We start from the raw sequence: 16,545 nt of genomic DNA, 5'->3' as shown, positions 1-16,545 counted from the left end.
AAAGCCAGGGCTGAGCCCCGGGGGACCGTCGGGGACGTATGCTGATGCCTACGAGCGCCACGGCTCGCGCCCCTCTGCGGGTCAGACTCAGACCCTAGGAGATCCCTTCAAGTCCTGACCACCGGATTCTGGGGGTCACCTTCCCCCCCGGAAGTCTTTTTTTTTTTTTTTTTTTCTTTTTTAGTTCTTTTTATGGAGACTTTATTGTATGGGGGTTACGCAGAAAAAGACGAGACCGGGATTCGTCTGCTTGCCCTGCAGGCGCCGCTGCCCTCTGGATTGCTCGGACCTGGCTGGAGGCGTCTCGGTCTCTGAATTCCCCTAGTCCAGCGAGTCTCGGCCCGCGGAGTTCGCACGGGCGTGGACACTGCAGGGAAGCCCTCGCCTGCGGCCCGGCCCTGTGTCGCCCCGCTGTCCTCTCACCTCCTTTTCACAGCAACCACAGAGCAAGTACTGGAGCCCTCCCCATTTCACAGATGAGGAAACTGAGGTCAAAGTGACTCGCCCAAGGTCACTCAGCCGGATGAAGGGCTACCAGGAGACTCTGAAACAAGAGTCTGCCTGACTTCAAAGGAGAGGTGTGTAACCACCAGGCAGCTGGCCCCACTGAAACAAGTCCCACAATTTCCCTTCTTTGTCTTCTACCTGCCCCTGGAAGGATATCCTTAAATGGTATTCAAACCCTTTAGGATCTGATCCCTCTGGACTGCACTTCCCCTTTCCAGCCAGGCCACTCTGCAGGCACTGACGCTCTAGGCATGGAAGCTCCAACCACTGCCCCTCCCTTCACCTAGCCCACCTCCTCCCACAGGTGTCTTCTTGGTATTCTTGCATGGTCCTAGGGCCTTCACCATCATGGCCTTATCCTGCTCTGGTGCTCCCAATAACATGTCTTCCCACCTGCCACCTTTTACAGAGATTCTTGTCTAACCTAGCCTGGCCTGTCCAGGGGCCAGGGACAATAGGGATAGCCAACAGTCCCTGCTTCATGCAGTTCAGGGCAGAATATAAAGAAGTGACATTATAGACGGTGAGCAGAGGCCTTGTCTCTCCTTCTATGTTGCATCCCTGAGTCGGGAGCAAAACCCAACCCAGGCCTGGCTCCAGGAGACACCCAGTAATTAGGGTCAGTGCAGGTGTCTGTAGCCCCACGTGCCACTGTGCCTGTTACTCTGAGTCTGTAGTCCCTCTGTGAATCCCCTCCTGTAGAAGCCAGAAGTGTGGGGGTGGGGAGAAAACGCTACGGATTAGCAGCATTACACTCTGGGAATGTCTAGGTACTAAGACCTGCCTTGTATCCCTACAATGCCAATGTCTTCCTTTCACAGCTAGGGGCAACCCTTCAACACTCAGTGGGTGTCATCTTCCCAGAAGCCGTCCTGGAACCCAGGCCAGGTGAAGAGTTCTTCCCCATGGCCCCACAGCCCCTGCTCCCATCAGCCTCTTGTGGTGATCAAGGCACCCATCACAGCACTGCCATAAACTGGGTCAGGTTAATGTTTGCATTCCCTTTAGGAGCTGGGTGCAAATGTCCAGAAGCATTTTGGGAGGAAGATGAAAGAGGCAGGGAGCAGGGAAGAACAGAGGAAAGGGCAGAATGCCCGGTGAAGGAGGGCACCAGGTCCCCATGTACTGCCCATCCCCCCAAAGACACCAGGTCAGGATCCCCTGGCAGGGCTAGCTTTACTGGCTGGGGCTGTGGGAAGGCGAACCAGCAGAAGCCTGGAAGGTGTGCGAGCGTGCAGACCACCACTGGCTCGTGGGCTACAGCTCCCAGGGCAACTGGAAGTCCTCAGGCTCTAGCGGGCTGCAGTGAGTCACTTCCACGTTCTTGAGGTGCTTCCGTGCTAGAAACAGCGCAAGCTGTCGGCGCCGTCTGGGGCTCAGGCCCCGGCCCACAAGCCAGGGGAAGGCGGGCCCATGCGGCCCCCAGGCCTCTTCGTCCTCCAGTTCCTCCTTGCAGTGCGCTCGGTAGGAGCGCAGCAGCGCCAGGCACCACTCGTCGTCCACGCGGTAGCGCCGGTAGAAGGCAGCCTCCTGCGCCAGGCTGCCAGCGCGCAGCCAGCGGGTCACGATGGCCTGGCCCTCGCGTGCCATCACGACTGGGTAGCGATGCTGCAGCAGACGAAGCAGCAGCTCGTTGCCGCGGTTGCCCTCCACGTCGCCGGAGGGCAGCCGGGGCAGGTGGCCCGAGGTGCTGACCACGTCGTCCTGCGTTCGCCGGAGCAGCAGCACTGGCCCCGGGTAGCGGCACAGCTGCTCAGCGACATTGAGGTTGAAGTGCTCGCGCACGGTGCGCACCACCAGCCCTTTCCAACTGTGGGGCATGACCTTAAGTGCCAGTGGCACGAGGTCGTCGAAGGTGGCGTCGAGCACCAGCGCACCCAGCTCTGGGTAGGTCATGGCGGCCCAGGTGGCCGTGAAGCCGCCGATGGACCAGCCGTAGACCACCACCTGCGCCGGCGAGAAGTGCAGGCGGTGTAGCGCGTACTTAACCACCACGTCCATGGCGTTGGCGTCGTGCTGAGGGAAGGGCGCGCCCGTGCTGCCGCCGAAGCCTGGGTGGTTCCACCCCAGCACCGAGTAGCCGGCCTCGAGCGGCGCCGACAGACAGCCCATCTCGTAGAAGCCAGCATTGCCCTCGCAGCAGATAACGAGGCGCAGTCCACGACCCTGGCTGCCGGGTTGTTGGCGCCGATCCATGAACATGGTGTCGATCTCATTGCCGTCGCAGGCCACCAGCTTGGCGCGACGGCCGCGGTAGCGCTCCACGAGGCGCTCCTGGCCCTGGTGCAGCAGCGGCAGCAGCGCGCGCGTCATCAGGAACATGGAGCCGGGGTACACGAGCCAGCGGCCCAGCGAGTGCGCCAGCGTGTAGCTGGCGAGCTGGCCCGGCAGCTCGCGGATCTGCTGCAGGAGGCACCGCGCCTGGCTGCGTGCCCCGCGTGGCAGCCGCCCCGGCGCGTCCCCGCCCAGCGCCGCGTCACGCAGGAGCCAGACGCCCGCAACGGCCGCGGCGCACGTCAGCGCTCGGTGGCCGCTGCCACCCCCGCCGGCGGCGCACACGTCATCCCAGCGGAAGTCCACCGGCCAGCTGCGAAAGTTGTAGCTGTAGTTGGCGGTCAGGTAGATCTTAAACACGTGCACCAGCGCCTTCACGAAGCAGATGACACACATGGACGCCGAGGCTACGGGCCGCTCCGCGCTAGCGCGAAAGCCAGTGGCCGGGCCGGGTTCGCGCGGAACAGCCCAGGCCCGGCCCGGCGGGCGGCTGCAGGGGCGAGCGCCGCGCAGGGCTGTCTTGGGGCATGCCTACTCCAGGCGAGGCCCTGAAGGCCTTTGTGACCCGGGCCTTCCAGGGCCGAGGGGAGGCTTTGTGAGTCACTGTTGCTGGGGCAGAGGCGACACTAGGGTGATGAGCGCACAAAGGGCTCCCGGGATGGTGGGCCTCAAGTTCTGTCCTGCCCCGCCCCCGCACCAGACGCCCTGGGACACGCAGCGGCCGCACCCTCCGCGGGCCACCGGCCCCCACCCACACCTTAGCCGCTTCCCCAAACTGGAGATGAACAACCCGACCGGCAGAAAGGGGCAGCCTTGACCTCCGCCTGGCGGACGCGGGGGTCTCACTGGGAAGAAAGCTGCCGTGAGTACGCGGCCTCGCCAAAGGCAGGGTCAGGACCAGGGCTGCTCACCCTGCCCCGACCACCTCCTTCTCAGGAAAGGGGTGACTGTGGGCTAGAACCCCCCCCCCCCCCCCCGTTCTGCATCCTCTTTTCACTGGCTGCCGGCAGCAGCAATGACCTTCTTCAGGTGGGTCTTGCCTGGCTGAGGTTCCTCTTTTTCGGTCCTTGGTTGAGCCCCCCACCCCCACCCCACAAGCTGTACCTTCCTCTTTTCCGGAGGGCTCTGGTGGGTTCCCCTTTTTCTCCTGCGCTGGGAAGGGTCAGCCCACCTGAGAGGGAAGGGGCTGGTTGTGGGCCACCAGGGGGAGCCCCAGGGAAAGGCGGGGGCTCAGGGTTCCCCACTGAACAGTTCCCCAGACCTGAAACAAAACCGCTAAAACCAGGGACTCCGGCAAGCCCAGCCGAAGCCTCCAAGCCCAGGAGCCAGGCCTGCCTGAGAGACCTTAGCCTTTTGGGGGAAGGGGAGTCCGGAGCCCCAGCCACCCCTCTGATGTCCTGCTCTGTGCCTGGGTTGGACACTGCCTGGCCCAAACAGCCGCCGCCAGCTCTGAGAACCTGCTGCTGCTGTCTTCAGAGGCTGGGGACAGAAGGACAGGGATCAACTGGCAGAGTGAGTGATTGAGGGTGCGAGGTATTCCACTCATCCCCAGTTTCCAGATAAAATCTGGAATACCCAGTGAAATTTGAATTCCAGATAAACAACAAATAACTTCTTTTTTTTTTTTTTTTTTTTTAAGAGAGGCTCTTGCTGTTGCCCATGCTGGTCTTGAACTCCTGGGCTCAAATGATCCTCCCAAATAGCTGGGACTACAGGTGAATGGCACAGCAGCAATTACTGTTCAAGTATAAGTGTGTTCCAAATATTGAATGGAATATACTTATATTTAAAAATCGTTTATCTGCAATTCAAATTTAATTGGATATCCTGTTTTTAGGTTTGTTGTGGTTTTGCTAAATCTGGCAATCCTACCCCCAGCACATGTGAACACACACACACACACACACACACACAGCTAGCTGAGATCCAGATTTTCCTGATTATCTAGCTTTTATCCCAGATCGGGCTCCTCTGCTTATTGGTCAGGTTCTGAGGACCAAGGGGGTGTGTCTCAGGGCCCACCGGTGCTCCTGGTCAAGGTCCCCACCCTTCTGTCTGCACTAGGTGCTGGGCGGCAGCAGGAGCTCTGCCCCAGGAGCCAGCCCATGGGTGCCATACCTGGGGCCAGGGATGGGCAGAGCTTCCCGCAGGAATTGGTGGTTCCCCTCCTCCTGAAATGTCCACCCCTGGCCCGGTGGGGAAAGGAGGCCATGTGATCAAGGGTGGAGATGGAAACCTTGGAGGAGGGTGGGGACATTGACTCTCCCGGGAACCTCTTTCATAGACTCAAGATGCTACCTCTCCTAGGTGTGGGGGGCCCATGGGCTCCAGGCTCATTTGTGTGAGACCACAAGAGTGACCCCTGGCAACACAGCAGAGAAGACCTGATTGGGGGTCCTGCCTCCTTAGCCCAGGTCCAGGCAGTGGTGGGGGAGGGTGCCTTGAAGGCTCCCTTCCCGGGTTCGGACCCTGCAGATGCGGCAGCGGGCGTGCTGGAGGACTGTGCACACAGGATGCTGGACCTGCCACATTTTGTTCTGATTCCTCAGGAGAAGATCCTACTCGGCTCCTCCCGGGGGCAGTCTCCCACCTTGATCTACTCTGAGACTTTGAAACTTTTTTGGAAATGGAGGCTTTTCTTCAACCAGGCCCACCTGCCCTGAACTCAAAAAAACAAAAAGCTAGAAGCTCAGAGGAGGAGGAGGAGAGCCAGAGATCACATTTGGACTCCCAGGGGCAGAGGTCAAGAGGCTGGAGCCACTGGCCCCCAGGGGTTCCAGGCCTTATCCTGTGTCCTGGCCCCTGACCCCAGCAGCCCAGGGGAGCCCACCCGAGTGCCCCAGAACCACCAGCTCCGTTGAGACAGGAAAGCATGTGACAGGAAGGGGGCTGCCCCTCTCCAAGAGAGCCCCCCAGCCCGGACCAGCTGCATCGGTAGTGACCTCTTGTGCCCCTGCCCCCATCTGTTCAGGGAAGTATCCACAGCAGGGCAGGGGGTGGGTCTGTGTCCCTCTTACCCATTTGTGGAGGCACCCCCCCTGAGCCCCCTGTGCCCTCCAGGCAGACATCTGAGCATGCACCCCACCCCCACAGGGCCTGCTGGTCTTGAGAACTCTACCCCACTGGGCTGTCACCCTCCCCCACAGAGGAGCTGGCCTCCCTGGAGGCCCTTGATTTATGCTTTGGGAGCCTGCAGAGCCAACCTTGGAGAAGAAAGAAAAGGAGAGAGAGAAAACCAGTCCCAGAGGCTGGAGGGGCAGGAGCCAGGATTAGAACCCCTGGCAGAGGGCATCGAGCTGGGCATAAACCAACCCAGCGGCCCCACACTCAGGGAGCACTGCCCGGGCCTCAGGAAAGCTGAAGCCGTCCTGGCAGGAGGGGGAGCTGAGTCTGCACAAACGCCTCTGCTCAGGAAATGGGGTACAGGGAAGGTGGGGGTGGCTTGGAGCCCAAGGACAGGAGGGGATGCTTCCTGGCGGATGCAAGGTCAGAAGAAGGGGCGGACGTGGCCAGGACAGCTGCAGAACATCTGGAGTCACAGAGAATTAATTACCCAGTGCCCGCAAGGACAGTGGGGTTGGGGGGGCGTGGTTTGTGAGGGAGCCTGCTCCTTCCTGGCTCCCTGCGGGGCCTGTCTCTGTCTCTGTCTCCTGCCCAGGATGAAGGACACTTCTGAGCAGCCCTTCCCCCCAACACCTATCCCAGGAGAGAAGATGCCATAAATTGTTCCGTTCTGAGTCTTCAACCACACTGGAAGCCTGTGACCACACAGGACACACCCTTTGGGTGACCATGCTGTGTGTATGTGGAAAGGAGGGTGGGAAGGGCCAGAGCCCCACGAGGATCTGGGGAGAAGTCACTGTCCGTGCCCGACACCGCTGCTTAAGCCTCTGGGCCCCCCAAGCCTACAGGTGGCTCCTGCCCCAGACCTACTTCCCCTCCCCTGTGGGAATGGGTCAAGGTCACTCCAGAATCCTTGACCCCTACCTCGTGCTCTGACAGGTGGCAAGCGGGGGACAGCCACATTGCTCCCCATGTCAGGGTAAAGTCGTAGGAATCAAGAGCCCTGCAGCCCTGATGTGATCTGAATTCCCTGGGACTCACCACCCTTCCCGGGCAGGGTGCAGTTTGCACGATTTCTGCAGAATTTGAAGGGTCATCGTATGTTCTGGGGCCAACCTCACCCCTGGCTTAGAAGACCTTCAGAGGTCTTATCCTTGCAACACCCAGGCTTTGATAAAATGTGAGTGTTTAATTATTGTCATTGCTAATAAAAGCGCAACATTCTCACTGCAACCAGTGAAACAAGGATGTAAAAAATGTTAACCGTCCTTTCCTTGGCCCTCCTAGGTATCCAGAGTCACTAACCTGGACTGTGTCTTTTCACGCCCTTCTCTGTCTGCCTTCCAAGCACACACAGTCTTATCTAGGGGCCATTCTGTCATTTGCTTTCACAGCCACCGATGCAGTGTACAGGTCACTCCGGCGCTTGCCTTTCTCCAGGGTGCGTCTGTCGGGAGCACCGCTGCCTGCCCTGGCGGGTGGCAGCACATTCCTCCGGGGCGGTGTACTGATGCCCAGCGTATCCTTCCGCTGGTGGACACATGTGTTCTAGACCTCCTGCGTCTGCAAACATGGCTGCAGCGCACACCTTGTCCAAGGACCCTCGCCTCTAGGCACTTTTCCTACACCCTAGATTTCTACAACTGCGTTGCTCGGTCAAGCAGTGTGTTCTCAAGGCCAAGAGAGTTTGCCAAATTGCATTTCCAAAAGGTTGTGCCAGCCGGTGAGTCCCTTGAAGGAGCTTGTCTCTGTCGCTCCGTGTGCTTAGTATTTGTCTGTGTCATGTGTAAATCTAATGAATTCTGACTGATCCTGGCCACCGACCAGACCAGCACCAGAAGCCATTCCGCCCCGCCTGGCGATCCGGTCCAGCTTTCGCTCCCTGTCCCTTGGAGACCCCTCACCTGGGGGACACTGGCGCCAGCCGCCTGTAATGACCAGAGAGAAACTACGGCCTGGATCTCGGAGAGGAGGGGATGTTAAGCTGGGCAGGAGGGGAAAGGTGGGGGGGATGGGGTGCACGGAAATCATGGGTGTCCCTTGGCTCTTGGCTTGAGAGCCGGTCCTGGCGCTTCATGGATCCTTTGCATTTCGCCTTGCCAGCGTGGACCCGGGAAACCAGTCATGGGGCTGGCGAAGGGCTGAGCTCGGAGGGTTCCAGATGTGCTTCCTGACTCCTTGAAGGGCGCCAAGACCCCTGGAGGACACAGAGGTTGCGTCCTCTTCCTGGTTCCTCCACATTGTGGAACCATCGAAAAGTTCCGCAGGGTCAGATGTCACCAAGGGGCGGTCCACAAGGCAGCCCTTGGAGAAAGGAGGGGTGACCTAGGTCCCTGCCTCAGCACCAGCTCACCCCCCTCCCACCGCACTGTGGCTCAGGGCTCCTCTCCGAGGGGACTGCAGTTTGCAGTGGGGAGGGAAGGTTACTGCACATCCCCTTCCGGGATCCCGAAACCCACACCCGACAGCCACCGGGCGGAGTGGGAAAGCCGTATGTGCGGTCAGACCTCCAGCCTGAGCTGCAGCCAAGCCCTCCCTGCACCTGGAGTGGGGGAGACAGCCTAAGCCCAGGTCGGGTTGGCAGGGGCTGGGCGCAGGGAGGCTGGAGTCATGGTCCTGAGTGGAAATCTCACGGAGCTGGAAGTGCCCAGGAGGCCCCGCGGCCTGAGGCCAGGACCCTGGCACCCAGGCCTTCCTTCCTGGGGAGCAGCTACCACCTGCCAGGTGGGTGGGCTGAAAGCTGGCTTCTGCCAAGGCCCAGGCGTCTGTTCTACGAGGTCAGGGATGGGGCTCCTTCAAGACCCCAGGGGAGGCCCCTTGCCCTGCAGCCCAGAGGCCCAGTCTCTGGGCCTCAGCACCAAGAGTGGAAGAGCAGCGGAGGGGGAGTGGAGAGCCAGCCGCATTGAGCCACCCACAATGCCGGGTGGGACCCTGCAAGGCCGCAGACAGAGCTTGGAGGGCCAGGGCCACCAGGAACCCAGGTTTCTGGCCTGTGCCACAAGATGAGGCTGCATCCACAGTCCCCACTGCCCCACTCTGCACACGGCCGGGGGAGGGGCAGCTCTTGGGCCGCGCTGCCCTGCACCTCCCCAGCCTGCTCTGAGCGGATCTGGGTTACAGCCCTAGCGGCTCCTAAATCACTTGTGCAGATTAAAAATGGCAACTGTCCCAGAGCTGACCCCAAGGGACCCTGAAAACTCCCCTCCCAGGCACTCTCTGTTCTCAGCGTCTGCCGGACTCTGGGGCGGCTGCTCCTAGGATCCGGCTCCCCACACCCCACCCAGCCTGGTCCCTGGGGAGCTGGCACCAGGTCAAGCCCACCACAGCCCAGCCAGGGTGGGGGCAGGGGGACACAGGGCAGGCCCTCCTTCAAGGCCCCTCCCCCCGAACACCCTCCCCTCCTTCCAGCTGGAGTGGGGGGTGGAAGGAGGAAGAAAGGGAGGTTGTCCTGTCCTGAGAGGTCCTGGAGAGGTGCCCCCACCTTGGTTCCTGTGGCTTCTCTAACCTGGACTAACTCCAGGGCAAGGCCACCCAGGCCCACATGCATACCCCTCAAGGTGGTCCTGCTTCAGGACAGGATGGGGGGGGTAGGAAAGTGTCTGGGCCTCTGGCCTGAGCCCACCCAGGAAGGCAGTGGGATGAGAAGGATGAAAGAACAGAGGAGGGCCCTGCCAGGAGCCCTCCTGACCCCTTCATGTCTCCCACCCTGGCCCTGGGGATGCGCTAACCACAGGACTGCCCGCCCCTGCTGCTTTGAAGCTGCCCTAGGGGGAGGCGGGTAGCAGCCAGGGGTGCGTGTGCCTGCCCAGCCCCTCCAGCTGTGTGGGAGCCTAGAGTGACCACAGAGCCGCCAGCGGCCTTTGAAGTGCTGGGGCGTGGCTGCAGGAAGTGGGCGGCAGCCCACCCAGGCCCTGGGCCCAACCTCCCCAGGGTGGGTGCCCCTGCCCACCAGGCTGGGAGCCCAGGCCTGCAGCGGCCCCTCAGCTCCCCAGGTGCTCCTGGGCTGGGGAATGGGGGAAGGGAGGGGCTGCAGGACTGGACTGCAACCTCTCCCCACCCCCGGCCCAACCCAGCCCCAGTTTCACCCAGGCTGGAGGCAGCAATGGGGCCAGGAACTGGTCCCTCTCCCTCAGCTAAAAATAGCAGACCTCAGGCTTTGCGGAAAGCCCCCAGGGCGGGGGAGGAAGGAGCAGAGCTGGGAGCTGGGGCCGCAGGAGGGAGGCCACGCAGGAAATGTCCCGTGTCCTGGCTGCCCGGGCAGAGGCTCCTGGTCAGCGGCTCAACCCCCTGGAAAGTCCCCGGCAGTGACTGTAGGCCTGAGTGGGGGGCAGCCAGGCGGGTGTCTGGAGTCTCCAGGGTCCGCCAGGCCAGGCCTCGTACATCCAGGTGGTTTCCCTTCCCACCGGCCGACGTCCCTCTGGGCCTGGCTGGTCTCCGGCCAGAGGTACCGGGAGGGCAGGTTGCAGGCTGCAGGCAGTTCTTTCTCCCCTGGGCAGGCTCTGCACCCATCCCCTCCCCCTTTACCACCCGCAATCACGTTCGCCAGGGCCTGCAGGGCAGGCAGCTAAATTCTGGTAGGTGCCACCCTTGCCTCAGGGCCCTAGCCCACACTGTAAGGGTTTAACCCCAGGGAGAAAACACCTAGCAGCTGCCAGCCTGGAGGGGGAAGAGGGATCAGGAGCTGAGGCTAGAAAGCCAGTCAGAATTCGCCCTGTGAGTTAGGCTTTGGAGGGGGCCTGACCCTGAGAGAGGCCCAGGGCTGGAGGGAACTTGGCCTTTTGGAGGCCTGAGAACCGGGCAGTGTGACTGGAACCTGGGCTCTGCAGACTGGGGCAAGGAGCTGGAAAGGAAGGCGCTTCTCCTAAGCAGCCACCGAAAGATTCTAGGCCAGAACATTCCAGGCTCCTGTTTGCGTTTCAGAGGTGTTGCTTCTGTGGAGGGCTGGAGAGGAAGGGTCTGGGAGGGCAGGGAGCCCTGTGGGGGCCCAGGCAGCTGTCTGGTGCCCCAGAGGGGGCGGCTGGCAGCCTGGAGGGGCCCAGGGGCGTGGTCGAGGCAGAGGTTCCAGTGCAGATTCCTGGTGGCACCAGTCTTCCCGGGTGGTTTTCTCAGCAATGAGCAGGGGCTCAGGTGTTGGCGAGGCTGGCGTTCTCAGAAAGATGGCATGGCGGGAGACAAATCTGAGGACTTGCGGTGTTTGCGAGAGAGAGACCGTGACTGTGGGCCACAAAATCCAAACTGGACGAGAAGGAAGCCCAGACAGGGGAGCCTGCCCGTTTGGGAGAAGGGAGGGTCGTTCCTGCGGCAGGGGCTTGGTGGGGTGTGACAGCGGTGGGACAGGCTGGGCTGGGCAGTTGTGGCCACAGAGGGAGAGACTGGAAATAGTCCCCAGCCAGTGTGAGGCCAGCACCTTGCAAACGACCACAGTCACCAGCAACACCGTCTCCTCGACGCCCCCAGCCTCACTGTCACCTCCCCATTGGCCCCACCAGAACCCACGGTCCCGGCCCGCGCTCATCCACTCAGCGGGCAAGTGGCTGCCAACAACGTGTGTTGGTGAGGAGCGGTGCTGGCTCCGTCATGGCAGGCGCAGCGCGGGTGAGGCCCTGCCCTCGGGGGCGGATCAGGCCCGGCCAAAACAGACGTGCAACAAGGTTTAGAAAATGGGACGTAGAACAACGCGCAGTCCCGCTCCTCGGCATTTACCCAAAAGAGATGAAACGTACTCACAAAGACTTGTGCTGAAGTGTTCGTAGCAACATTACAGTTAATGTCACCAAACTGGAGAAACCCAAGTGTCCATCGACTGGCGAATGATAAACTCTGGCATCCCGTGAAGGAAAGAGTGAACTCCCGACACACGCAGAAGGAACCTCAGAAACATTATTCTGCGTGAATGAAGCCGGACGCAAAAGACCACGTACCGTGCGGTTTCCTTTCTGTGAAACCCTAGAAGAGACAGAGCTACGGTGACACAGCAGGCCGAGGGGTGCTGGGCCCAGGGTCTCTGCGGTGGGGGGCTGTGCTGCGTTGCGGCCGTGCAGGTGGTTGTGCGACTCTGCGTTTGCCAAAGCTCATCCAGTGGTGCGATTAACGTTAGGGAATATTGGCCGGGCGCGGTGGCTCACGCCTGTCATCCCAGCACTCTGGGAGGCCGAGGCAGGTGGATCGTTTGAGCTCAGGAGTTCCAGACCCGCCTGAGCAAGAGCGAGACCCCACCTCTACTAAAAATAGAAAGAAATTAGCTGGACAACTAAAAATATATAGAAAAAAAATTAGCCGGGCATGGTGGGGACGCCTGTAGTCCCAGCTACTCGGGAGGCTGAGGCAGGAGGATCGCTTGAGCCCGGGAGTTTGAGGTTGCTGTGAGCGAGGCTGACGCCTCGGCACTCTAGCCTGGGCAATGAAACGAGACTCTGTCTCAAAAAAAAAAAAAAAAAAAAAATTAGGGAATATTGTATGTAAATCACATTGCGATAAAGCTTGATTGCTAAATGGAGGGAGAGACTGTGAGTGGAACCACGGAAAATGTGGGCAGGTGGGCGAGGAGGGAGGTCGCCCTGGACGGAGCCTCCTCTGGCGCCAGCCTTGCTCTCGTGTGGACGCCAGGCCACGCTCAACATCTCTTTCGGTAATTTTAACTCTTAGGGAAACAGGCAACTCCAGGCTCACTCTGAGGGAGGCAATTCGTTTCACAAGTTCCCACTTAGGTAATTGGGACAGTCGGGCGGGAGGTCCCTGGATGGCCAACGGGTACCTGTCTGGGGCAAAAGCCTGCAGCCAGGAGCCTAGTGTGGGAGGGGTGGGGAGGCTCTCACCGTCCCGCCTTCAGGCACCTCCTGGGACCCTCACCTCCCAGGCCAGAGGGCAGAGGTCAGGCCCTGCTGCTGCTCAGCCTCCGGGAGGGTGCGGGACCAGAGCTCCCCATGGCCTTCACCCAGCTGGACTGGCCCTGGGCTTCCTGTCCGGGGCCGGGGAGGGCCAGGGCCAGGCCGAGGCCTCTCCTGCAGGGCAGCGGCCCGAGATTGGCCTGGAGGAGAGGGCTCCTGGGTGGGCACCGAAGGCAAACCTAGGCCTGCTGCTCTCGCCCACGCATTGAGGGACTCCCTGAGGATGGTCCCAGAGGTGCTGCCACCTGGGCTGGCTGTGTGGACAGCGCCACACTGACTGGCTATGCTGGGGCCTGGGGACAGGTCAGGGACTGGGCTGTCTAACTGGCCCCCTTCTCCAGGCCCTGCTCAAGGTGACTTGGACCGGCCATGGGGCTCCACTGGCTGATCTTGGAACTAGTGCAACCCAGGCCCCAGTGACCTTTTCCCCTGTGGCCTCGCCTGGGAATGAGAACCTCCGGCCTGGCGTCCTGTGTCCTGCCAAGAGGATGTCCTGTCCCCCGGCTCCCGCCCTCCTCATTCCTCCCAGGAGCCGCCCCAGCCTCCAGCGTGCAGGGGTGCGGGGTGGAGGGGATTGCAAGTCAGCAGCTGCCCTCACCTCCGCATCCTGAGCCCCTGCTCTCTGGCTCCCCCGCTCCTCCCCCTGAGCCGGAAGCTGTGGCCCCTGGCCGGCACCTGGGGTTTTTCCAGGACAGACTCCAATTCCCCCAGCGGGGGTCAAGGGGCAGTGGCTCCGCAGAACAAAGGCTGGGGGAGGCGAGGGGAAGTGGGGAGCAGGGAAGAGGAAGGGATGGGGCTGAGCACATTCTGAGGCCAGCTCTCCGCGGGCGCCTCCCCCGCCACCCCAGGGTGGGGCAGTGTGCGGGAGAGGGCATGGCCGTCAGCTCAGCTCCGGCAGCCGTCCGCCCCTGCTCAGGAGAGGATGCTGAGAGCCTTGGCTCTCGGCCCCTTGGGGCGAGCCTGTCGTCGTCCCCCACCCCCCAGCCCAGCTGGTGCTCCCGGGCCTGTGTGCCCGTGTGTGTGCCGGCGTGGCTGTGCCGGCGTGGCCTGGCCGTGGTGCTGCTTCCTCTCTGGTGTCTGGGTGGTCTGAGTGTGTCCTTGTGTGCCGTGTCCGCGCACAGCCATAGTGTCCCTGTGTCCCTGGGAGTCTGGGATGCTCCTGAGCTGAGCTTGTGTGTGTGCGCGTGTGTGTGTGTGTGTGTGTGTGTGTGTGTGGGTGTGGGTGCACCACCCGGGTGAGCTTCGGAGTGTGTGTCTCCGGCATGTGTGTGAATCTCAGAGTGTCTGTGTGGCCTCTGTGTGTGACTATGGTGGCAGGGTGCAGTGCTCTTTCTGCTCTAAAGTCCAGACTGAGCAATCCCCCCTGGAAAGCCCAGACCCTGGGAGGGGTGGGAGCAGACAGCAGGTGCTGGGTCCTGTCTCCTCCCCTCCCCCCGGGCTTGTCCACCTTCAGCTCAGGCTGCTGAGCCAAGTTAAAAATAGCCCAGCCCGGGGCCTCTGGAAGCGGAGGGGGCTGGGGAGGAGGACGTTGGGGGCACCCCAGCTGGGGCTGGGTAGGGACAGGCGAGTCCCCAGAGTCCCACACTAGGGCTCCATGGCCAGTTGGCCCCTCGGCAGCATGGCAAGCCCCACATCCGCCGCCCCACCTGCGTAGCTGCGGAGACTCCCCACCCCTCATGGCTCCTCCAGGCTCTGCCAAGAAAGGCCCAGCCGGCCCTGGGGCAAAGGCCTGGCCACCTTCCCTCCTGCCCTCGCCGGCGCTCACCCTCGGAGGATGGAGGGTCTGGGTTCGGACCTGGCTCCAGCCCAGGGCAGCCCTGACTTCCCTGGAGGGAGAGATGTCACCCTCGCCCCTCTGGCCTGGGCCAGGCGGGATGGGGCAGGGAGGGAGGCCTCTGGGAACATTCCTCCCTCAGGAAGGGGTCAGTGGAGGGTTTTCTGGGATCTTGTGTGTACATTTCTCTTGAAGTACCGCATGCATACAGGAAAGTACACACAGTGCACATATGACTTAATGAATCTCCATAAACCTCGTGCATCTTGACACCAGCACCTGGATGGAGAAAACAGGAGGCCCCTCGGGCACCGCAGGCCGACGCCCTTGCTCCGCGCCCTGCAGCCTGCACTAGTCGTGCCAGTCACCACGCCCGGCCCCCCTTGTGGTCACCCACAGAGGTGGCTGGAGGTGAAGGTGGCACATTCTCGTGGTGGCATCCACACTGGGGGTCGATGGCTTTGGGTTTTTCCAGGTGGGGCCATTACAAACAGGGTGGCTTGGGACATTCTTGTATGTGTCTTTCAGTGAATCCAAGCACCGATTTCCGCCAGGCATACTGCAGGTAGACAGGTCACAGGTCCCCTCAGTATCTCATGGGGGCAGCTTCGGACACTCCCCGGAGGATGCTGGGATTTGCCATGATTTCAGGGAGTGCCGACCTCCTGGAGGCCCCTGGACTCTGGACCCCCAGCCTACGGGGTCTCCCCAGCCTTTGAGCCTGTTTGCCTTTGGTGGGGCTGGGTCTCGGGCTGGGGTCTCCCCAAGAGGTGTTCTTTCCTGGGAGGGACGCGCAAGGCACGTGTACCCTCCAGTGGGCTGGGCACACCCTGAGGAGGCGACCCATCCCGGAGGCCCACACCCACCTTCCTTCCTCAGGAAGACCTGTGGTCTGATAAGGCCTCCAGTCTCTGGTTTTCAAAACCACCCCGGCACCAGGACCCCCCAAGGGAGGAGGGGCCTGAGCCCTGCAGGCCTGTGGTGGCTGGGCACACCCACCCTCAGCAGCAGAGCCTCCTGCTCGGCTCCAGGGGACAGGAACCCTGGACCTGAGTGGGTGGGGGTCCTGGGGGTAAGGAACAGGGGTGGCCAAATCAGCGGCAATAGCTGCTCCCTCCCAGGGCCCCTCCAGCCCCTCACCTCAGGTTTTCCCTCTGACCTGACCCTGTCCTGGGGTGGACCCTCGGGGACAGCGGGTCCCCCAATTCTTGCTCACTACCCGCGTGCCTGCCCAGCTTCCAGGACCAGCAGGCCCCTTTCCCCCAACACGGCCTCTCTGGGGTCCTTCAGTCCCTGGCCCCCCAGGAGCAGCTGGAGATGACTGTGAACCCAAACCCCAACAGGAAGGAAGCCCCGCAGGGCATCCGAGATGGGAAACCGCATCCAAAGCCAGGAAGCCAGCCCTCTGCCCCCCCCATCACGTCACGTCACGTCACGTCACGTCACGTCACGTCACTGCCCCCCTCGCAGGTGTTAACCCCCTGTGATAATGACGCCAGCAGGAGGGCTGCATCTTCTGCGCCTTTGCTCGTGAGCTGGGTTCTGGGGCAGATTGGCCCAGAACCACAGCGGACGGTGTCCGGCTCTGGCGGGGACGGCTCCAGAGCCCTCAGGACGCAGGGACACATAAGTGCAATGAGGGCAAGGGAAGGGGAGAGGCCAGCGCGCCTGGGCCTGTGGGGTCCCCTAGCAAGAGGGCAGGGCTGCGTCGGGGGCGCCAGGAGCCGGAGCTGGAGGTGGGTCGTCTGGGATGGCTGAGACTCATCAGGTGGGCAGTGCCAGAAAGGGTGCTCCAGGTAGCGGGAACGGCAGGTTCAGAGCCCAGGGTGGGTGCAGAGGGCCGTGGTGGGTTCCGCCGGGATGGGTGTTGGCGGTGGCGGTATGGCTGGGCTGCCGGGCGGAGGCTCAGCGGCCGTCTCTCTCCCCGACATCCTGAGCGGGTGAGCAGGCCTGGGATCTGTGCTGCGTGAGGCCGGCACAGGTGCAGCTCAGAGGAGGCGGGCGTGGGAGGTGGAGCCCAGGCCATCTGAGCAGGCTGGT

General features: G+C 61.8%; 1 protein-coding gene across 1 annotated transcript; it reads right to left on the bottom strand.

The window, feature by feature from the left end:
- Positions 1–1,332: 1,332 nt before the first annotated feature.
- On the bottom strand, positions 1,333–3,221 carry ABHD16B (abhydrolase domain containing 16B). Its single transcript, XM_069495810.1, has one exon. The coding sequence runs from the start codon at positions 3,175–3,177 to the stop codon at positions 1,765–1,767; it is 1,413 nt and encodes a 470-aa protein (XP_069351911.1). The 5' UTR covers positions 3,178–3,221; the 3' UTR covers positions 1,333–1,764.
- Positions 3,222–16,545: the final 13,324 nt, after the last annotated feature.

This window comes from Eulemur rufifrons, chromosome 20 (assembly GCF_041146395.1).
Source record: "Eulemur rufifrons isolate Redbay chromosome 20, OSU_ERuf_1, whole genome shotgun sequence".
In the NCBI taxonomy this organism is placed as follows: Eukaryota; Metazoa; Chordata; class Mammalia; order Primates; family Lemuridae; genus Eulemur; species Eulemur rufifrons.
This window is presented reverse-complemented; position numbering and strand designations above follow the sequence as displayed.